Here is a 19,816-nt window from a genome sequence, read left to right on the forward strand (position 1 = left end):
GAGACACTTGAAACCCTACCTCTTTAAGGAATACCTGGAATAGTATAACAGTAATCCTTCTACCAACCCCCTCCCCCACACCCCCATTAAAAAAAAGAAAGAAAAAAAAGAAGAGTGGTTGTCCCACTGGCTATCCTAAGTTGAATGCACCAATTTGTAAGTCGCTCTGGATAAGAACGTCTGCTAAATGTAAAATGTTACCCCTGATACAGGGGTGTGGACGGGACTCCTTAGACTGATAATACCTCTCCTTACAGGGATCAGGTATTAGCTGGGACAGCCAAGGCCCCAAGTGACGGTTTATTACTGTTCCTATTGAAGAACTCCTCAGCAGATTACATTCATAAAGGCCTATAAGCAACTGACCTCTTTGATTCTGGTTCAAGTGCAGACAACTCAAGGTTCTAAGCTTCAATAGATTTCAATTCATATACCGCTGATTGTTCAGTACAGCCACCACTGTTGTTATTAGCTGGCATGAGGATTAGCTTTGTGTGTGTGTGTGTTTGTGTCTGTATGTCTGTGTGTGAATTTGTTTGTGTGTTTGTGTGTGTGGAGGATGGAGGGTTTTATGTCAAACAAAGTACTAAAAAGTACAAAAACATCTGCACTCACTTCTTACTGTAAGAGGCTCTGGAAAAGAGTGTCTGCTAAATGACTCCAATGTAAATGTAACATGCAACATGTCCTAAGCCACATAATTTGGCGTTGAGTGTACAGTATGTGTGTGTTTTTGTGTATATGTGTCTGTGTGTGTCTGTGTGTGTCTGTGTGTGTGCGTGTCTGTGTGTTTGTGTTTCTGTGTGTGCATGTGTGTTTTTTTATATGTCTGTGTGTTTGTGTGTGTGTTTGTGTGTGTGTGTGTTTCTGTGTGTCTGTGTTTCTATGTGTGTCTGTGTCTGTGTGTTTCTGTTTTTGTGTGTGTGTGTGTTTGTTTCTGTGCGTGTGTTTCTATGTGTGTGTGTGTGTGTGTGTGTGTGTGTGTGTGTGTTTCATGGCTCTTGGCAGGCTCTGCCAGCGTGTGGGTAAAGTGCCCATCAGTGCCCCTGGAGAGCCATACCCGCTCACTGGATGGTACCAGAGGGAATAGTAGAACCTTGCTGTTACCATGGCTATGCTGGAATACTGGCACACTTAGAACCTCACCGTGACTAACATGCCAAAGAGGAGAGGAGAGAGTTTGGACCCAAACGCAAGACTGGGTGCAACAGAGACAGCCTATATACTGTACAGATACAGCTAAAGAAAATGCATGGTGTTGCAGTAAGGACAACATAGTCACACGTGCATTTGGATAGTGGAGATGAGTGGAGATATGATGAAATCATTTTGACCCAGGCCAAGACATGTCAATAGCCTACAGTTCTCAGAGATGCCAGCACTGTAAGAACAAACATTCCCTACTACATCTCCAATGATGCAGACACAGTTAAAGGGGAGCTGTAAAGAGAGGGGAGCTCTAGAGTTTATTCAATCCGAGACCAAAGTAGGCCTATATAACACCTTAGTCCATCTGATATTGTTTGATAGACAGACTGCTAAAAAATAGAAAGCCTGTATTACTGTGACTAGGGGTGTAACGATTCGTTTTAACAACGATTCGATTTGTATCACGATTCGTGGTTGTCGATACGATTCAAGGACGATATTGGTTCATTTAGAACGATACGATCCGAAACGATTCAGTGACTTGAAATCGATTCAGTAACCTTTTAGCCAAAAATTCAACCAGTGTGACTGAAATAAATACCTGGATACTGGACAGTGCAGGTGAAGTCTCCTAGATTCCTGTTTCTTGTAAGGACCGCAATGGTGGCTTGATAATTTCTCGCTCGTCGGCTTCTCCTCTGTCATCCGCCATGCTATGCTTTGTTGTCTTGGCGCCTTTGCGCTGCTGCTGGCGCGATGACGTCACGGATAGGCAGACTGAATCGAGTAATGTTTAAAGCCTTTATCATTAAAAGTGCTAAGAAAAAACATCCATATAAAGTCTGACGTGCTTAAATCCAATGGGTTATTTCCTAGTATCGATACAATCGATTTATTACATTTTAAAACGATGTTAGATCGATATATGTTGTCCAAAAGGCCAACTCGCCGAGCACAGATCGATGTAGTTGGATCATAGGAATATAAATCGATACATCGATGTAGTAGATGGATCGTTACACCCCTAGTAAAAACACTCCAGTGCGCAAAACAGGGGCACTGGAAAATACAAGGCACACAGGGAATATTCCCAGCGATACAAAATACATGGAGCTCCACCGAGCTTCTCTCTCCCTCCACAATAAACAATCACACACAAAGACAAGGGGGGCAGAGGGAACACTTATACAGGTACTAATGAGGGGATATGAACCAGGTGTGTGTAATAAACAAGACAAAACAAATGGAATGATGAGATGAGGAGCGGCAGTGGCTAGAAGGCCGGTGACGACAAACGCCGAAGCCTGCCCGAACAAGGAGAGGGGCAGCCTCGGAGGAAGTCGTGACAGATACTGTATATTTTTGAAAGAATAATATATTTCCCTTGACAGAGTAATGCTGAATGTAAAAAATGGCTCAACTTACCCCACTCTCCCCTACACATGATGTAACATTTGTTTACGATTGACAGATAATGTTTAAATGCAAAACACTTTATTTTGTGATGGGGCCCTCAGCTCAGTTTGGGAACCTTAATCCAGGCTGGACAGCAGGAACTCAACCTGTATTTCTAGATTCCCCATCACCTCCCCCGAGAGCCTCTCTGGGCTTTCATAGATTGACTCATTGAGGTTGAAGATGGATTCTAGCCATGCCTTCATCTGGCCCTGTTGACAACAGACACATCATCAACTATTATAGAGAGAGAGAGAGAGAGAGAGAGAGAGAGAGAGAGAGAGAGAGAGAGAGAGAGAGAGAGAGAGAGAGAGAGAGAGAGAGAGAGAGAGAGAGAGAGAGAGAGAGAGAGAGAGAGAGAGAGAGAGAGAGAGAGAGAGAGAGAGAGAGAGAGAGAGAGAGAGAGAGAGAGAGAGAGAGAGAGAGAGACAAATGTACCTTAACGAGGAGGTAGAAGTTCTCAGCAGCCTCTGTCCAGGCTCCTCCAGGAGGGTCAATCCTCATTATGACTTGCAGGAGCAGATAAAGGAAGCTACCAGGCTCCTGGAGAAGGAACAGGGGACATGAGTGAGTGTCTACAGATCTGATATGACAACAGTGTGTATAGCATAGATAAACAACAGGATGTTCCATTCTTAGGGCCACTTACAGATATAGGAAGAGATGTCTTTCCTTCTAGAAGGCTTAGTAGAACGAATTCATAAAAAACATCTGCGAAGTTGATGCGGTCGATCTGAAGTCAAACAAATAGGATAATTACATAATCTTCATTGACAAGCACTTTAGAAAGTCTCATTGAGTAGATGTTAGATGAGAAGACGGTGCCTGCAGCTAACGCTCAAGCTTGCATGTAGACCTACTCCTACGAGAGCCATCTCCTGCTCTAGTCGCTCCCCTGTTTGCTGGCTCATTAATGAAGTTCACCAGTAGGTCGTAGGCCTGCTGAAACTGCCTCACATCCTCAAAACAAAACAATCATAAAATTCCTTAAAACTTAGATCATAAACTCAAAGATTCAGGTCTGTAATTCAAAGGGCCTCCGATTGTTTGGCTAGTATGACGTTGAAACTTTTCAACTAAACCCTATGAATCACTGTTGCCTAAAGGTAACCCACTGTGCAAGAACTGGTTGAATCAATGTTGTATCAATAAAAAATGTCAATGTGATGATGTTGAATCAAAGTGGGAAACTGATTGGATTTGAAAGAAGTCATCAACGTAAGGGAATTTCGTCTTTTAACCTAAATCCAATTACGTTAATTTTTGGGGGGATTTCACATTGAATTCACATTAGTTGACAACTCAACCAAATGTAAATCAAAACGAGACGTTGAAATTACATCTGTGCCCAGTGGGAACTATATATCTGGTCTGATGAACGTTGCTCAATTATGTAATTGGTTACCTGCTGGTTGAGCTCGGATAGTCCACTCAACACCATCCTCCCAGCGTGGGTGAGGTAATTGAGGGAGGTACTGTCTGAGGATGTCAGAGCCTGTGAGAACAAGACAGTACATTTACAAATAGTCCAGAAATGTTCATGAAGTGAAATACAAAAGGTGCTAAATTCACATTTTCTCACCTCCATAGCACGTCTGATACCGGCCAGCCTCAGAGAGAAGTTGGTTGTCCCTTGGTTTTCAAAGTAACGCCTGTAAATAGAAATGTTCAATAACAAATGTTCAACCTAAGAAGCTAAAACATCAGTGCCATGAAATTAAGAAATCATTTTATGTTAGCCTATATTATAACTGCAGGATTCAGAAAGACCATACCAATGTAGGATCTTAATTTGATCACTCTTTTGTTGCTGAGAATTTTCCTGCACGGCAGGAAATGCAAACTTGTAGCGTATTTGGAATTTTCAAGTTTGTAATTTCCACTTTGAAATTTTAGACTCGATTTGCCCTAACGAAAAATGTATCCTGTTGCTGCAGGATTATTTTCCTGCTGTAGCAAACTGTCTCAAATTAAGATCCTACATCTGTATAACTACAATATTGGGCAGATTATTTCAAAGCAAAGGTTTTTACTATAGATGAACACATGAAAGCGAACCCACCGCAACTGGGGCACATCTGCAGCATTATTTTGCTCCTCCACAAACTCCTCCTCAAACTCCTAAAACAGACATCACATTAACTTAAACTCTACTAAACTGCATTTCACCTGCAACATCAACTGAAGCAGACAAAACATTCAGTGACATCATAACAATACTTTCATCTTGACCTAACAACTTGACCCTTGACAGACAACACAAACCTATCGATACCAAAACAATGACACACACCTGTACACACAAGTACAAATGAAATAAGAATGATTGACTGTAGAAAGAGTTTTACCTGAGGAGTGCTGTCAGGGGTCTGGTCCTGGTCCTGGGTGGAGTGGTAAGGTGGAGGGGGACTGGGAGGGGAATCGGAAGGGAAAGGGGGGAGGCGGAGAATTCTGGGGGAACTGGTGAGAGGAGCCAGAGGACGGCTCATGAGGGGTGGTGATGATGTCAGAGGTGGAGAACTGATATGCCATCATCTCATCCCCCCTCTCCTGGTACCCCTCCACTGTGGTGGAGATATCCACCTGCTGTTTAACACACAACATGTGACACTGTCAGCCCAACACTGAAAACCACCATATTGAAAACCCCTCAACCAAACACTGAAATAAATCATAACACAGAGAAACAACGGGGTGTACCTGGGCATCCTCATAATAGGTGAACTCAGACCTCCTCTTGACGAGGCAGGACATGAGTCCATGGATCCTTCTACCAAGGAACTAAAAATGAGGCAAGAGATTAGAACGTGTAATTTCATTTTCTGTCAACATGTATTTATTCAAATAGGTAAATGGACATTTGCCACTTTAAATTTTTTCTGTGAAAAATTGCCTGACTGTACCTTAATACCAGTCACCTTGTTGTTGGTGAGGACCACCTGGACGAGACCCTTTAAAAGAGACAGAGAAACATTACATTTCATCCAGGAAATATAAGTAGACCTATAGCATGTGCGTCATTTGACACAAATCAGGTGCATTTGAGACGAAAGACCAGTTGAGAATCTCTCACCCATGGGTCCAGGATTTTTTCCTGGATGACTCTGCTCCACCACAGCTGCTTCTCCACTCCCCTCACAATGCACAGGTGATGCATGTCCTCTTCATTTTGCTATAAAGAAAAAACTCCTTCAGTCTCCAGACCTCTCTCTATATGTTAGCTGTAGATGTCTATAACATTTGGCAGGCGATTTCAGTTCTGAGTATAATCCCTGGCAGTGATATAGAGCCCACATGATGTTCGTACGACAAGTTTCCCCTAGGTTTCAATTAGGGACAGACATACAAAAGAAAACCCAGAGACAATTGGGAGTTCAAATACACAGGTGTGTTCATAAATGTTAAGAATATGTCTGAAGTACCTGCACTCGTCTATAATGGATCTTCCAGTAATGGAAATGAAACGAACCCCAGTTCCCAACCAGCTGCAACTTCTCATAGGGAAAACCAGAGTCTTCCCTATTTGGCTGAAAAACAAAGACATCCCCTAATTATAGAGATTGCTCTGTGATTAATAAGACACACAATTGTGGAGATAGAGGACATGGTAATGTGTACTATTACTAATCAGCTATGACTGTCTAATAATGTGATTGACTACCTGTGAATGGCTATCTGAAGGTGCTGACAGTTCGTCAAGCACTAGCCTCCCAGCTTCAGTGAGGTGAATGGTAGGCTCCTCAATAACCAATTTGGAAGTCTGTGAAAAAAAAGGGAACAGGGTAAAGTAAATTCTCCCTATAAGATCAGATGAGCTTTGGTTAATAATGTGTTTGGTTACCTGTGTGTTTAACACTGCAAGCTCTGTTACCAGCATTCTCCCAGCACGAGTGAGGTAGTAGACTGGTTTGGCCTTGGAGAAGACAGGCTATGAAGACAAGGGAATATGTTTTTTCATTATGTGGTTTTATAGAAAACTAGTGACTTGATGTTAATCTTTAATATCCTCTAGAGACCAGAGAGTATCAGAATGGATAGACTCACAAAGATAGGAACACACAAGGGTCCAGACCAAGGGATTAAAGCCAGACAGGACCGGTGCCCAACCTCCTCATCCACATACTAAGGAACAAGACAGGATTAAATTAAGAGTCAGTTTGAATGATAGACATGTAGCCTATAGGACTGACAGACTGGAATAGGGAGGATCGCAAGAGGAGGCCACTGCATGATAGATTCTAAGACAATTGGCAGTTGAAATACACATGTCTGTGTTCAAAGGTTAAGGAAACATCTGAGGTACCTGCCTATGAATGGTTACCTGTTCATTTTGAGAGGACAGTTCCTCCCATACGATCCTCCTAGCAGGAGTGAAACTGATGATAATGGGCTGCTCCATTGTGAAAATCTGAGAAAATGAGGGAACAGCTTTAAAGATATCAAAGTATTCTACTAGTGGATACTGAAGGTAATTATCCCTATTAGATCAGATGAGTAATGGTTAATAATCTGAATGGTTACCTGTGTGTTTAACATTGCCATCTCTCTCACCAGCATCCTCCCAGCGTGGGTAAGATAATAAATTGGCTGCAGTTTGACAGGCTATAAAAAAAGGGAATATGTTTACAGAAATGTATTTCCAGAAGTTTCTTTTAGAAAAAGTTATGTTTATGTTTAAGCCCCCCTAAAGACCAGAGAGTATCAGAATGGATGGACTTACAGCGTTTGAAACCCACAGAGGTCCAGACCAAGGGATTAAAGCCAGACAGGGCTGCTGCCGAACCTCCTCATCAACGTACTAAGGAACAAGACAGGATCAATTTAAGAGTCAGTTTGAATGATAGACTGGTACTGTATAGGAGTAAAATATTGGCATAGGGAAGATTGCAAGAGGAGGCCACTGCAATGATAATAGTTGAAATACACAGGTCTGAGATATAAATGTTAAGAACATGTCTGAAGTACCTGCAGATGAATGGCTACCTCTTCAAGCTGAGAGGACAGTTCATCCAATACCATCATGCCAGCACGAGAGATGAAAATGTGCTGCTCAATCTTGCAAATCTGTAAGAAAATGAGGGAACAGTTTTAAGGGCATCAAAGTATCCCACTACCATAGTAGATACTGAAGGTAATCCTGCCAATTAGATAAAATGAGCTTTGTCCAATAATCTGCATGGTTACCTGTGTGTTTAACACTGCCAGCTCTCTCACCAGCATCCGTCCAGCATGGGTAAGGTAATAAGTTGGCTGCAGTGTTACAGACTATTACAAAAATAGGGAATATGTTTACAGAAATGTATTTTCATATTGTTCTACAGAAAGCATCATGTTTATGTTTAAGTTACATAAACCAGTCTAAAGACCAAAGAGTATCAGAATGGATGGACTTACAGAGCTGGGAACCCACAGAGGACCAGACCAAGGGATTAAAGCCAGACAGGTCCGCTGCCCAACCTCCTCATCCACATACTAAGGAACAAGACAGGATCAAATTAAAAGTCAGTTTGAATGATAGACAGGTAGCCTATAGGTCTGACAGACTGCTATAGGGAGGATCACAAGAGGAGGCTACTGCATGATAGATTCTGAGACACTACACAGGTCTGTGTTGAAAGGTTAAGGAAACATCTGAGGTACCTGCATATGAATGGCTACCTGTTCATTTTGAGAGGACAGTTCATTCCATACCATCCTCCTAGCAGGAGGTGAAAATGGGCTGCTCCAACAGATGAAGATGGGCTGCTCCACTGTGAATATCTGTGAGAAAATGAGGGAACGAACATCAAAGTATTTCACTACCGTAGTGGATACTGAAGGTAATCCTGCCTATTAGATCAGATGAGCTTTGTCCAATAATCTGCATGGTTACCTGCGTGTTTAACACTGCCAGCTCTCTCACCAGCATCCTCCCAGCATGGGTAAGGTAATATGTTGGCTGCAGTTATAAAAAATAGGGAAAATGTTTACAGAAATGTATTTCCATATTGTTCTTCAGAAAACGTCATGTTTATGTTTAAAGTACATAAACCAGTTTTAAGACCAGAGAGAAGACCAAAGAGTATCAGAATGGATGGACTTACAGAGCTGGGAACCCACAGAGGTCCAGACCAAGGGATTAAAGCCAGACAGGGCCGGTGCCCAACCTCCTCAACCACATACTAAGGAAGAAAATCAGGATCAATTTATGAGTCAGTAAAATGACAGTTTGAATGACAGATTGTTATTGAACCAATCCTGCTAATGAAGCAGTATTGTTATAGCCTGGGTGCCAGTCTGTTTCAGCTCTCTGTCCACTCCTTATGGGATTGTGATGCCAATATCATATTGCCACGATGGAATTGGCAAGAGAGCAGAAAGACTGGCACCCAAGCTATTGATAGGCCTGCAGCATTCTTACCTGAACAAGGACTGGGTCTTCCTGGTCCAGGGTGGGCTCATTATCTTTATGAAAAACAATAAAGGTGTTAACATATAGACTAATATGCTATTAAATTGTGTTCTTACACTGGTACAGTTATGCCCTATGAGAGATGTACAACTGCGCATGTGCAAAAATAAATAAAGGGCATTTTCCCGCGTTCTGGTTGAAACACCAACGATGAACATGTGTGTTTATTCCTCCGTTAAGTAAGCCGGTATTCCTGTCCTGAAGATGACAGCACCAACAGGTTATGGGCCCAGGAGGGAACATGGAAGCCGATGGAATAGATTATGTTTCGACGGAGATGAAAAAAACTACGAGTTATGGGAGACGAAGTTTTTGGGACACTTGCGTTTGCTAGGGCTAAAGGCCACCATATTGAGCGTGGATGAAGATGAAGAAGACGGAGAGAAAATGAAGAAGCCTACGCCGAATTGATACAGGTTTTGGATGATAAAAGTCTTTCCCTGATAATGAGAGAAGCAGCAGATGATGGGAGAAAAGCGTTGAAGATATTGAGGGAACATTATGCAGGTAAAGGGAAGCCACGTGTGATTAGCCTCTACACTGAGCTAACTTCTCTTCAGAAAGCCAGTGACGAAAGTGTTACGGATTATATCATTCGTGCTGAGACGGCTATTACAGCACTGAGGAATGCTGAAGAGACTTTAAGTGACGGGCTGTTGATTGCAATGATTCTGAAAGGTTTGCCCGAATCATTTAAGCCGTTTGCCATCCACATAACGCAGAGTGACGAGCCGACAACTTATGGCAAGTTCAAAACCAAGTTGAGGAGCTATGAAAGCACCGAGAAGTTTAGCGCCATTTCCACTGACGACAACGTGATGAAGGCAAGTAACAATAAAGTTAGCTGGCCAAGAGGAAGAGATAAAGGGACCGAGATAACCTGCTTCAACTGTGGCCAGAAAGGGCACAAGGCCCGGGAATGTACTGTTACTGGAGAGCACAGAGAACGGAGACAGTGGTGTAGTTTTTGCAAGCGCTCCACTCATACTGACGCAAATTGCAGACGAAAAGGAAGAGACAATGTGAAACAAGCAACAGATGCTGAAGGCCACACATTTGCATTCAAAATAAGTGACTGTCAGCTTCGTGGACTGAAACATAAAGGGCTGATGGTTGATACGGGAGCAACGTCACATATAGTCACGGACATCGGGAAGTTTAAGGAGTTTGACGAGACTTTCAAACCGGAAAAACATTCCGTGGAGCTGGCTGATGGAACAAGAACGAATGGTGTCGCGGAGAGGAGAGGTGCAGCGGAGGTTTACCTGAGAGACAACACGGGTCGTCGGGTGAAAACAACGCTGACGAAGGCGCTGTACGTGCCGTCGTTTCCACAGGACATTTTCTCTGTTAAAGCAGCGACAGCCAACGGAGCTTCAGTCAACTTTCGACAGGGGTGTAACAAGCTCATCCACAAGAACGGTACCACTTTTGACATCGAGGAGTACGATAGACTTTACTATCTTAACACTGTAAGTGATGAAAATGATGATGGATGTCATGGGTGCTATGATATTCACACATGGCACAAAATTCTTGGCCACTGTAATTTTGAGGATGTGTCAAAGTTAGAAAATGTGACAGAGGGAATGAAAATCACAGGTAAGATTGACAAATCTACCCTCAACTGTGAAATCTGCACACAGGGAAAATTTGTTCAGAGCAGAAACAGAGAGCCTGATGAAAAGGCAAAAGCAGCTCTTGAGCTTGTGCACACTGATTTGGCTGGCCCTATTGAGCCAGAGGCGAAAGATGGGTTCAGATATACTCTAGCATTTACGGATGATTATTCAGGGGCAGTTTTTGTGTATTTCCTAAAAGCAAAAAGTGATACTGTAAAAGCTACTGAGAAGTTTATTGCTGATGTGGCCCCTTATGGAAAAATAAAGTGTGTCAGGTCAGATAATGGCACAGAGTACACAGCCAAAGAGTTCCAGTCACTGCTCAGTAAGAATGCCATAAGACATGAAACTTCAGCCCCTTACTCACCCCATCAAAATGGGACCGCTGAGAGAAATTGGAGAACACTGTTTGAAATGGCAAGATGCATGCTACTTGAGAGCAACCTACCAAAGAAATTGTGGACATATGCTGTAATGACTGCTGCAGTAATTCGCAATAGGTGTTACAATAAGCGTGTAGGACAGACTCCACACTACATGTTTACTGGGAGAAAGCCTGATCTTTCAAAGATGAAAGAATTTGGATCTGTTTGCTATGCATACAGACAGAACAAGAAAAAGTTGGACTCAAGATGTGAAAAGGGTATTTTTGTCGGGTATGATAAAAATAGTCCAGCATACCTAGTCTACTACCCAGACACTGGAAAAGTTCTTAAAAACAGATTAGTCAAGTTCGTTACAAAAGGTGTAGTCGAACGCCAAACTCAGACAGATTTGGAAATGAGTGATGATCTTCGTGGGGAGAGATTTCAATCCCCCATGCCAAAAGCCAAGATGGCAGATCAAAATTCCGAAGAGACACAAGATGTGCAAATCGAGACTTCAGATAGTCAGAGTCCACGCTATCCAGACAGAGAGAGGAAGAAGCCACAGTACTTAAAAGACTATGAGTGTAAAGTGAAGTGTGATGACCAGATACCACCTAGTGTTGACTACTGCTACAGAGTAATGTGCAATGCACCACAAACCTTCAAAGAAGCAATGATTTCACCAAAATCAGAGATTTGGGCTACTGCTATGAAGGAGGAGATGGATTCCCTTAGGGAAAATGATACATTCACATTGACCACACTGCCAGAGGGTAAAAATGCAGTGGGGGGCAGGTGGGTCTATGCGGTCAAAAACAATTCAGATGAGACTGAGACATACAAGGCAAGATATGTTGCAAAGGGATATAGTCAAGTGGCAGGAATAGACTATAAGGAGACTTTTTCTCCAACTGCAAATATGACATCAGTACGTTGTTTGATGCAGCTAGCAGCTCAGTATGACTTAGAGTTACATCAGATGGATGTCAAAACAGCATATCTACATGCTCCTATTGACTGTGAAGTGTACATGGAGCAACCAGAGGGTTTTGAAGTCAGGTCAGATACAGGTGAGCAACTAGTCTGCAAACTGAACAAGTCACTGTACGGCCTGAAACAGTCAGGAAGGAACTGGAACAAAATGTTGCATGATCACCTTAGTGAAAATGGTTTTACACAGAACCCAGCTGATCACTGTGTTTACAACAAACAAACTGCAACAGAAAGGATCATTTTGATAATTTGGGTCGATGATCTAATTATCGCTGCTAGTGATAGTGACTCACTCACAAGTGTAAAAGAAATGTTAAGTAACGAAGTTCAAAAATGAAAAATTCTTGGGTTATATGTTTGGAATGTAAACTGACATTTGTGAGATGTATAACTGTAAGCTAAATGTGTTGATAGTTAGGTTGAATACGACTTGTACAGTATAAGAGCAAGTGGGGGTGTTAACATATAGACTAATATGTTATAAATTGTGTTCTTACACTGGTACAGTTATGCCCTATGAGAGATGTACAACTGCGCATGTGCAAAAATAAATAAAGGGCATTTTCCCGCGTTCTGGTTGAAACACCAACGATGAACATGTGTGTTTATTCCTCCGTTAAGTAAGCCGGTATTCCTGTCCTGAAGATGACAGCACCAACAAAAGGATTGTTTTCTCTAAGTTTAAGAAATACTAGCTACAAGACACCAGACATCTGTCCATGTAGTTAGGCTGATCATATATTTACTTGTGTTTTATATTGTATGACATCAAATGTATTTATGTGTCTGCATAATGTACCAACATGTTCAATTAAACCTAAAGCAACGGTTTGGTTTCAAAGGAGCAAGTTTGTTTGTTGTTGTTAATCTAGGGCTACACTGTAAAAAATGTAATCACCATGATTGCTACCTAAATGACACCCTATTCCCTATTTAGTGCACTACTTTTGACCAGCGCCTTTTAACCATAGAACTATGGGTCCTGGTCAAAATAAGAAATAGGGTATTGGGTGGCATTTGGGACTATTACTATTTAGACATTGTCAAATATGTAAACTTACCCTCCTCAACCGTGACAACACGGTCCACGCTCTCCACGGTGGCCAGTGCATCCTCACCGATTCCGTAATATTTGCTATAAAAGTAGACTGCCGAACCGGTCGCAAACAACAGGCCAGCTGCACACAGAAGCGACCTCTCGCGGAGGAATCTCAGCGGGGTCGCTGTCAACAAACGACTGAACATAGACCTACTCATTATCGCTCTACATACTGCAGTGATTTTGACTGAGTTCAAAACCATCTGACAATTCTTTCTTAGAATTACAGGGTTTTATAGGGACCATTAATACGTCAAAGTCTTCCATAAGTCATGGTTGGCTATGTCACAATGGGATAAACATGTTTATCAAACTGATTAAAAAACACTCAACAGTGACATCAATTAAATTGAATTTTGAGCATGATTTGGGAGTTTATACAATTGTAAACTATGAAACCATTGTTTAGAGAACAGTAGGAGTATAACCATTTAGAAAATACTGTATCTATGGCTCTGAGTAGGAGTAGAAGGGACAGCGTCACAATGCGCTCGCCATGGTTCTGAAAAAAGAACGTTGCTGCGTTCATCAGCTCTGTGATGTTCTAGGCGGAGACACTCACTGAACCACTCACTTTCACGTTCAAGGTGTCAAAGCGTTCAACCAACATGCATTGGACTAAAACATCATTCAAATAGTTACTAAAAAGCCTACAGATATGTTTTACATTATTATTTTAAATCTCCTGCATAAATCAGCTGAGATAGCCTACTCTTCTCATCTCTTCGCCCTCCTGCCCTGGTGGTTATATCTGAGCGTTTTGATAACTGATTGATAATTTGGATTATTCATATCCAAAGTGAAATGCTGATTGTGTCATATTTATAATGTAGGCCTAGTAGCCCACGTTTCATGACATAACCCTAATCCTAAAATAGACTAAAATTGAAACCCTGGGCGAGCACACAAGCTCTGGCTGTACAGCCGGCAACAATAATACATCCAAAGAGGGTGGCTGTTGAGGAAAACCAGTACACCAACACAAATCTTCATTAGGAGATAAAAGTAATCAGAGGCTAAAAGAAAATGGCAGACAATAGAAATCGAATGCGTATGTTACGGCTGGTTAGTGTTTTAATTACGAAGGACTCCCACAAATCTATTGTCTCTCTAAAAAACTGTAGGCTGCATATTGGTGGTCAAAGTGGTCGAAACGGTGTAGTGATCCTCGCTAATACAGTGAGCCACATTACAATTCTGACCAAGTGGGTTAAATCTGTTGGAGCGATGCGTAGGGTGTGTGCCTTTCACGCATGCAACCTGGGTTCGCTTCCCCGCCCCTTGTTTGCTACAATATTTTAGGAAAGGGACATCTTCATGACCAACAATCTTACTCTAAAAACGTTTGTGAAAAAAGTTTGGTCAGTCTGTGAAAGTTAGAAAAGGTTGGTTAGTCTGTGAAAGTTAGAAACTTCCAGCAGGAATTGACAGTCATCAGTCAAGGTGGTTGGATTATATAGCTACAGTGGTGCTATGGTTCCAAAAGTGCTGGTGATAAAATTAACATTACTGGCATACACATTTCAAAACAAAAGCCTATGATCAGGTATTGAGTTTTGGAAATGTTGTTAAACCCAACAGTCTATACTCTATAGCACAAAGTGTGATGTCCCCAATGATAAAATTGCATGTTACTCTAATTGTGAGATGTGTTACAGTTTACAATAGGCTACTTGGGTCTACTATACCTTCATCCTTTATTAAAGCATTCGGTTGCTAGCATTATCTCCACAAGCAAGGGTATCCTGGGGAAAGACAAATCTTCTCCTCCCAGTAGACTAACTGAATCAAAGCCAGTAGCCTTTAACATTACTGCTAGATAGCCATGTAAACACGAACCTCAGTGGCAGAGCTAAAGCTCATCTGAGATCTTGCATAGGCTGCTGTTTACCATAATCAGGATATTTTTTTACAAACCTTGGCGATACTTTCTTTGTTCTCGATTCGGAAGAAACTTGTCTCTTATGAACATCTGTGTGCAGTTGCAGGTGGAACTCCAAAAAACAGAGAATATTCAGAAAAATATTAAATCCACTTTTTGTATTGAGCGATAAATACCGCTTTCATATGTGTAGATCTTTCTTTTGGTCGCACTGTGGGAAGTGCTGTCATTAAGGCTACTTCTACAAGCGGCCGCAGCCGCTTCGCATAGAAACGACTAGTTACTGCAACGGTGTTGGGAAATGTGAGATGTGCACAGCTAAAATGCCGAGGACTGTGCAAAAGGTGGATTTAATATATTTTTTGTCGAATTTTCTCTAGTTTTTGGAGTATGCTACCTGTAACTGCACACATACGTTTATAAGAGACACATTTCTTCCTAGGTTAGGGGTCTATAATTGTAAAATAAATGTGTTTGATTGAATAACTAGCCTAATCTAACTATCGTGGTCATACATCTGGACTCTTCATCATCATCATCATCAACACTTTGAATTACTAAGGAATATTCCTATAGCAACTGGTGGCTAGGGGAAACGAGACACTAGCAGTATCCTCTTGTTGTGAGACTGAGAGGGAGGATTGGAGAAGTGCACGAGGAGGGGTGGGAAGCAGAGAAGACGGAGCATGGTTGAAATTCCACCAAATGGATAAGAAGAGACAGACAAAGTTTGACACATTTATGTTTTCAGTGGTTGACCGACACGAATGAACGAGCAAACCTTGTTTTAGCCTAGTGAAGTATCACAAATTAATACCTCAGTATTAATTATCCACTGCACGGAATCTCCATGAGGGCACAAGTCTGCATGACGATTTTCGCGTAAAGAGAGGCAGCGCGGGAGAGCTGACTTGTCGCCTGGCAGGTATGTTCTGCTATTTTGAATTAAGCTAGCCATACAGCTAATATAAGTTTTAGGCTATTATTAATTTCGTATAGCTAACTAAATAAATGAAGCTATCTAACAGCAATGCTGTTGTGGGCTTACACATGTAATAATTACAACCAGGAGCCTATAATGGAGGAAGTCAGCTTTTCAGTCAGTCCTATCATTTATATTGAAAATAGGTTATTATAACACAAGGTAAACACACATTTACAATAATTGTTAGGTCTATGTTATTAGCCAAAAATTGACTGATACAAGTACAGAAACATTCATAGCCAGAGGCAACCTAGGCTACACTGCAATTAACACTATACTTATTATACACGCTATGTTCTACAGTGCTGATTCTAAGAACAGGGTTAATTCCCATAAAGTATTAGTATCTCTGTCTCTATCACATACATGCATGGCCAAGGAAGATAGGTTGCATAAACAGATACAAATATAGAGCGATAAGGCGCAAGGGGGACAGGGGAAGAGAATAAACAGTGAGAGGGAAAGAATTGGTGAGTACGCTCTGTCCTGCAAATGCCAGAGCACATCAGCGCCGGAGCTACATCTAGTTTGATGTAAGGAAGTAGCCTACTCGATTGCCTATCCAGGGGCCTTGTATGTGATCAGACCTGTTGAAGGTGGGGTTCGTGTGTGAATGTGAGTATGAAAGTGTGAGTATGTATAGCTGTAAGTATGAGAACGTATCAGTGTAAACTAGGGGTGTAACGATTCGTTTTAACAACGATTCGATTTGTATCACGATTCGTGGTTGTCGATACGATTCAAGGACGATATTGGTTCATTTAGAACGATACGATCCGAAACGATTCAGTGACTTGAAATCGATTCAGTAACCTTTTAGCCAAAAAATTCAACCAGTGTGACTGAAATAAATACCTGGATACTGGACAGTGCAGGTGAAGTTTCCTAGATTCCTGTTTCTTGTAATGGAATCAGGTATCAATTAATTATGAATATAAATAAACAAGTAAACAACAATGAATGGCAAATGCATTCACATTTTATTTGAATAAAGTGCAAACAACACTTTAGGTTGAATTAACAGGAAGTTAAAATTGTCTGATCTCATTTTCAATATTCAATACATTTTCAATAAAAGTACAGTAAGTGCAACCAACATTTCAACAGTAGGTTTACCTGCTACTTCTGCTTTTGTTTTTCAACATAAAAATATTACAATATTAATATCAAAAATAAAGTGCAACCAACATCTCTTCAGGTTGAATTAACAGTAGGTTTACCTGCTACTTCTGCTTTTGTTTTTCAACATAAAAATATTACAATATTAATATCAAAAATAAAGTGCAACCAACATCTCTTCAGGTTGAATAAAGAGTAGGTTTACCTGCTACTTCTGCTTTTGTTTTTCAACATTACAATACAAATACAGTATTAATATCAAAAATAAAGTGCAACCAACATCTCTTCAGGTTGAATTAACAGTAGGTTTACCTGCTACTTCTGATTTTGTTTTTCAACATTACAATACAAATACAGTATTAATATCAAAAATAAAGTGCAACCAACATTTCTTCAGGTTGAATGAGCAGTGGATGAACCTGCTACTACTCTCATTTTAATAAACAAACAATATTCAACAAAAGATCAAGTGTAACCTACTAGGCTACTCTTCAATGACTACAGATTTTTTTTCCAAAATATCAACTGATCAACATGATCTGGCTGCAGAACACTTCTCTGTGCGTTCACTATGTCGCCAGCAGTACTAAAAACTCGTTCTGCTGGCACACTGGTGCCTGGAATGCACAGGTACCGTTTAGCAAGGGTGGAAAGTACAGGTAGCTCTTTCTCCTGAGATCTCCACCACTTCATGGCATTTTCAGTCAAAGGCAACGCATCCTTTGCTCGGTACTTTAACACCTCTGCTCTGGCTGTCTCGCTTGTGGATTTTCTTTCTCTTTGGGTGAAGGAATCGCCAAACAGCGCATCTAAGGCTTTCTTCTTACAAGGAGGTGACTCATTTGGAGCTACAATATAAGAAATATATTTCAAAATATAGTCATGTTTTTCATTAATACAAAACAACAACAATCTTTTATTGGTATCACATGAAACACACCTGTGGTCTCTTCATTGAATCCTGACAGCTTTGTGCTTGAGCTTCCCTCGTCTTCCTCCTGATTTCCCATTGCTTGCATCTATTGATGTAAGAATGTGTGAACTGTTCACATTTCTGCTCTGTAATACTGCACACATAAATTTAGAGGAAGATAAAGAACAGATGAGATTTGAGAGAGGACAAATGAAAGGGGAGAAGAGAAAAGAGCAGAGGAAAGAGGAGAGAAGAGTTACCTGGTGGGACACTTCTGCCTCAAAAACCAGTTTTGTGTAGACCTGTTCTCTGTCCTCTTTTTCCAGGTAGGGCAGTTCTTTAAATCGCGGGTCCAACGCTGATGCTGTTTAAAGAACAAGAATATTGCATTCATTGCATTATTAAATTAAGTTGACCTGAAATTGCAAGTGATGACCACCTCCTCATACACAAAATAATCAGAAGATTAAACTTTAGTATGTTTAAAAGAAATGTGGCACAGTGATGATGTAAAGCCACCATGAACTAAGAATTGTATTGCAGATATCTTGTTTACTTTTCCATATGAAAAAACAACTCAAATTCAAACTTGAAAACGCAAAGGTGTGGCATTTTACAAATTAATACAGTCTAATAACCTAAAATATTAACCAAGTTGATTTTAATTAAGACTCCAAATTAATTACCTATGTTGAGAGCATCTTGGGTGCCTCTGTAGCGTGTGGAGAGGTCACTGGCCATCACCCTCTTAATCTCTGCAACCAGGGTTGAGTCGTCTTCGCATGGCTGTAGGTGTTTCAGCAGTTTTGCTTGAAGAGGAGCAATTACAGAGAGAGTTGGCTGGTCTTCTTCACACATCACAGTGGTTGCCATTTTGACAGGACCCATCAACTGAACAATGTCATCCATGTTGGCAATATCACTCTCACTCAGCGTGCCTACATCTGTGACCCCCTTTCGTAGATCCTTGGACATCAGAGTTGCCATTATAGCTGGCTGTTGTTCCAAAAAACGTTCAAGCATTTCGAATGAACTGTTCCATCTGGTGATTATGTCTTGGATCAGTTTATGTTTTGGTAAATCCATCAGAGTTTGTTTTTCCTGTAGGGCGTGACATGCAATCGGGCTGCGGTGAAAATATCCAAAAAAATTTCGCACTTTCCCCAACAACCTGGAAGCACGGTCCACCCCAAACCCTTCTGCGAGGCAAGGTTGAGTGTATGTGCGAAGCAGGTAATGTGTGGACTGAACTGGGCTTCTGCACCGGCCACAATCATATTCCTGGCGTTATCTGTGACGATGGCAGGATTCTTGTCGTAGATTTTCCACTCCATGCAGGCTTCACGCAGTAACGCGCCAATATTTTTACCAGTATGGGCTTCATTTAAAACTCTGGTTAGCAGAACAAAGGTCTTCATTTTCCACTCCGGATCAATGTGATGAGAGGTAATTGTCACATACCCTTGATTTGAGCATGACGTCCAGCCATCTGTCGTTATCGCTACTCGTTCAGCTTGAGAAAGCGACAGCTTCACATCATTCTTAGTACTTTTGTACAATGCAGGAATAACCTTTTCTGAGAAGTGTGGTCGGCTTGGTATTGTGTACCTTGGCTCCAATGTTTGAATCATTTCACGGAATCCCGGATTTTCAACCACACTGTAGGGTCGCATGTCTTTGCAGATAAACTTGGCAATTGTTGCCGTGATGTTTTTCGCCCGAGCTGAGTTTTGGCCTAGTCTCTGACTAAACATGCAGGCGAGACCTGAGGCTTCTGCAG

At 41.4% G+C, this 19,816-nt stretch overlaps 2 protein-coding genes across 4 annotated transcripts; both read right to left on the reverse strand.

The window, feature by feature from the left end:
- Positions 1-4,185: 4,185 nt before the first annotated feature.
- On the reverse strand, positions 4,186-7,826 carry LOC121572573. Of its 2 annotated transcripts, XR_006661313.1 has the most exons (15): positions 7,789-7,826; positions 7,570-7,668; positions 7,325-7,402; positions 7,126-7,206; positions 6,926-7,012; positions 6,649-6,726; positions 6,446-6,532; positions 6,266-6,364; positions 6,027-6,131; positions 5,678-5,776; positions 5,508-5,555; positions 5,305-5,385; positions 4,953-5,190; positions 4,667-4,725; positions 4,224-4,256 (listed from the first exon to the last, which is right to left on the reverse strand). XR_006661313.1 is itself a non-coding variant. In XM_045222018.1 (14 exons), the coding sequence occupies exons 1-13, from the start codon at positions 7,822-7,824 to the stop codon at positions 4,966-4,968; spliced, it is 1,203 nt and encodes a 400-aa protein (XP_045077953.1). In that variant the 5' UTR covers positions 7,825-7,826; the 3' UTR covers positions 4,186-4,256; positions 4,953-4,965. The 2 variants fall into 2 exon arrangements, 1 of the variants encoding a protein (XP_045077953.1); XM_045222018.1 differs by lacking the exon at positions 4,667-4,725 and having other exon boundaries at positions 4,186-4,256.
- Positions 7,827-17,523: 9,697 nt separating this feature from the next.
- LOC121572953 (E3 SUMO-protein ligase ZBED1-like) lies at positions 17,524-19,582 on the reverse strand. 2 transcript variants are annotated; one of them, XM_045222379.1, is made up of 4 exons: positions 18,723-19,582; positions 18,297-18,400; positions 18,064-18,142; positions 17,524-17,971 (listed from the first exon to the last, which is right to left on the reverse strand). In XM_045222379.1, the coding sequence occupies exons 1-4, from the start codon at positions 19,120-19,122 to the stop codon at positions 17,622-17,624; spliced, it is 933 nt and encodes a 310-aa protein (XP_045078314.1). In that variant the 5' UTR covers positions 19,123-19,582; the 3' UTR covers positions 17,524-17,621. The 2 variants fall into 2 exon arrangements, with proteins under 2 accessions (XP_045078314.1, XP_045078315.1); XM_045222380.1 differs by lacking the exon at positions 18,064-18,142.
- Positions 19,583-19,816: the final 234 nt, after the last annotated feature.

Source organism: Coregonus clupeaformis, chromosome 8 (genome assembly GCF_020615455.1).
Source record: "Coregonus clupeaformis isolate EN_2021a chromosome 8, ASM2061545v1, whole genome shotgun sequence".
Lineage (NCBI taxonomy): Eukaryota > Metazoa > Chordata > Actinopteri > Salmoniformes > Salmonidae > Coregonus > Coregonus clupeaformis.

What these genes read in the sequence shown, in the direction of transcription:
- LOC121572573 (XM_045222018.1), bottom strand. Translation starts at nt 7,824, where the DNA reads ATGCTGGTGAGAGAGCTGGCAGTGTTAAACACACAG. An exon ending in TGGCAATGTTAAACACACAG is followed by an intron (nt 7,013 to 7,125) that starts GTAACCATTCAG and finishes TCATTTTCTCAG; the next exon opens with ATTTTCACAATGGAGCAGCC. An exon ending in TTGCAGTGTTAAACACACAG is followed by an intron (nt 6,365 to 6,445) that starts GTAACCAAACAC and finishes TTTTTTTCACAG; the next exon opens with ACTTCCAAATTGGTTATTGA.
- LOC121572953 (XM_045222379.1), bottom strand. Translation starts at nt 19,122, where the DNA reads ATGGATTTACCAAAACATAAACTGATCCAAGACATAATCACCAGATGG. An exon ending in CCAAGATGCTCTCAACATAG is followed by an intron (nt 18,401 to 18,722) that starts GTAATTAATTTG and finishes TTCTTTAAACAG; the next exon opens with CATCAGCGTTGGACCCGCGA. An exon ending in ATTCAATGAAGAGACCACAG is followed by an intron (nt 17,972 to 18,063) that starts GTGTGTTTCATG and finishes CTTATATTGTAG; the next exon opens with CTCCAAATGAGTCACCTCCT.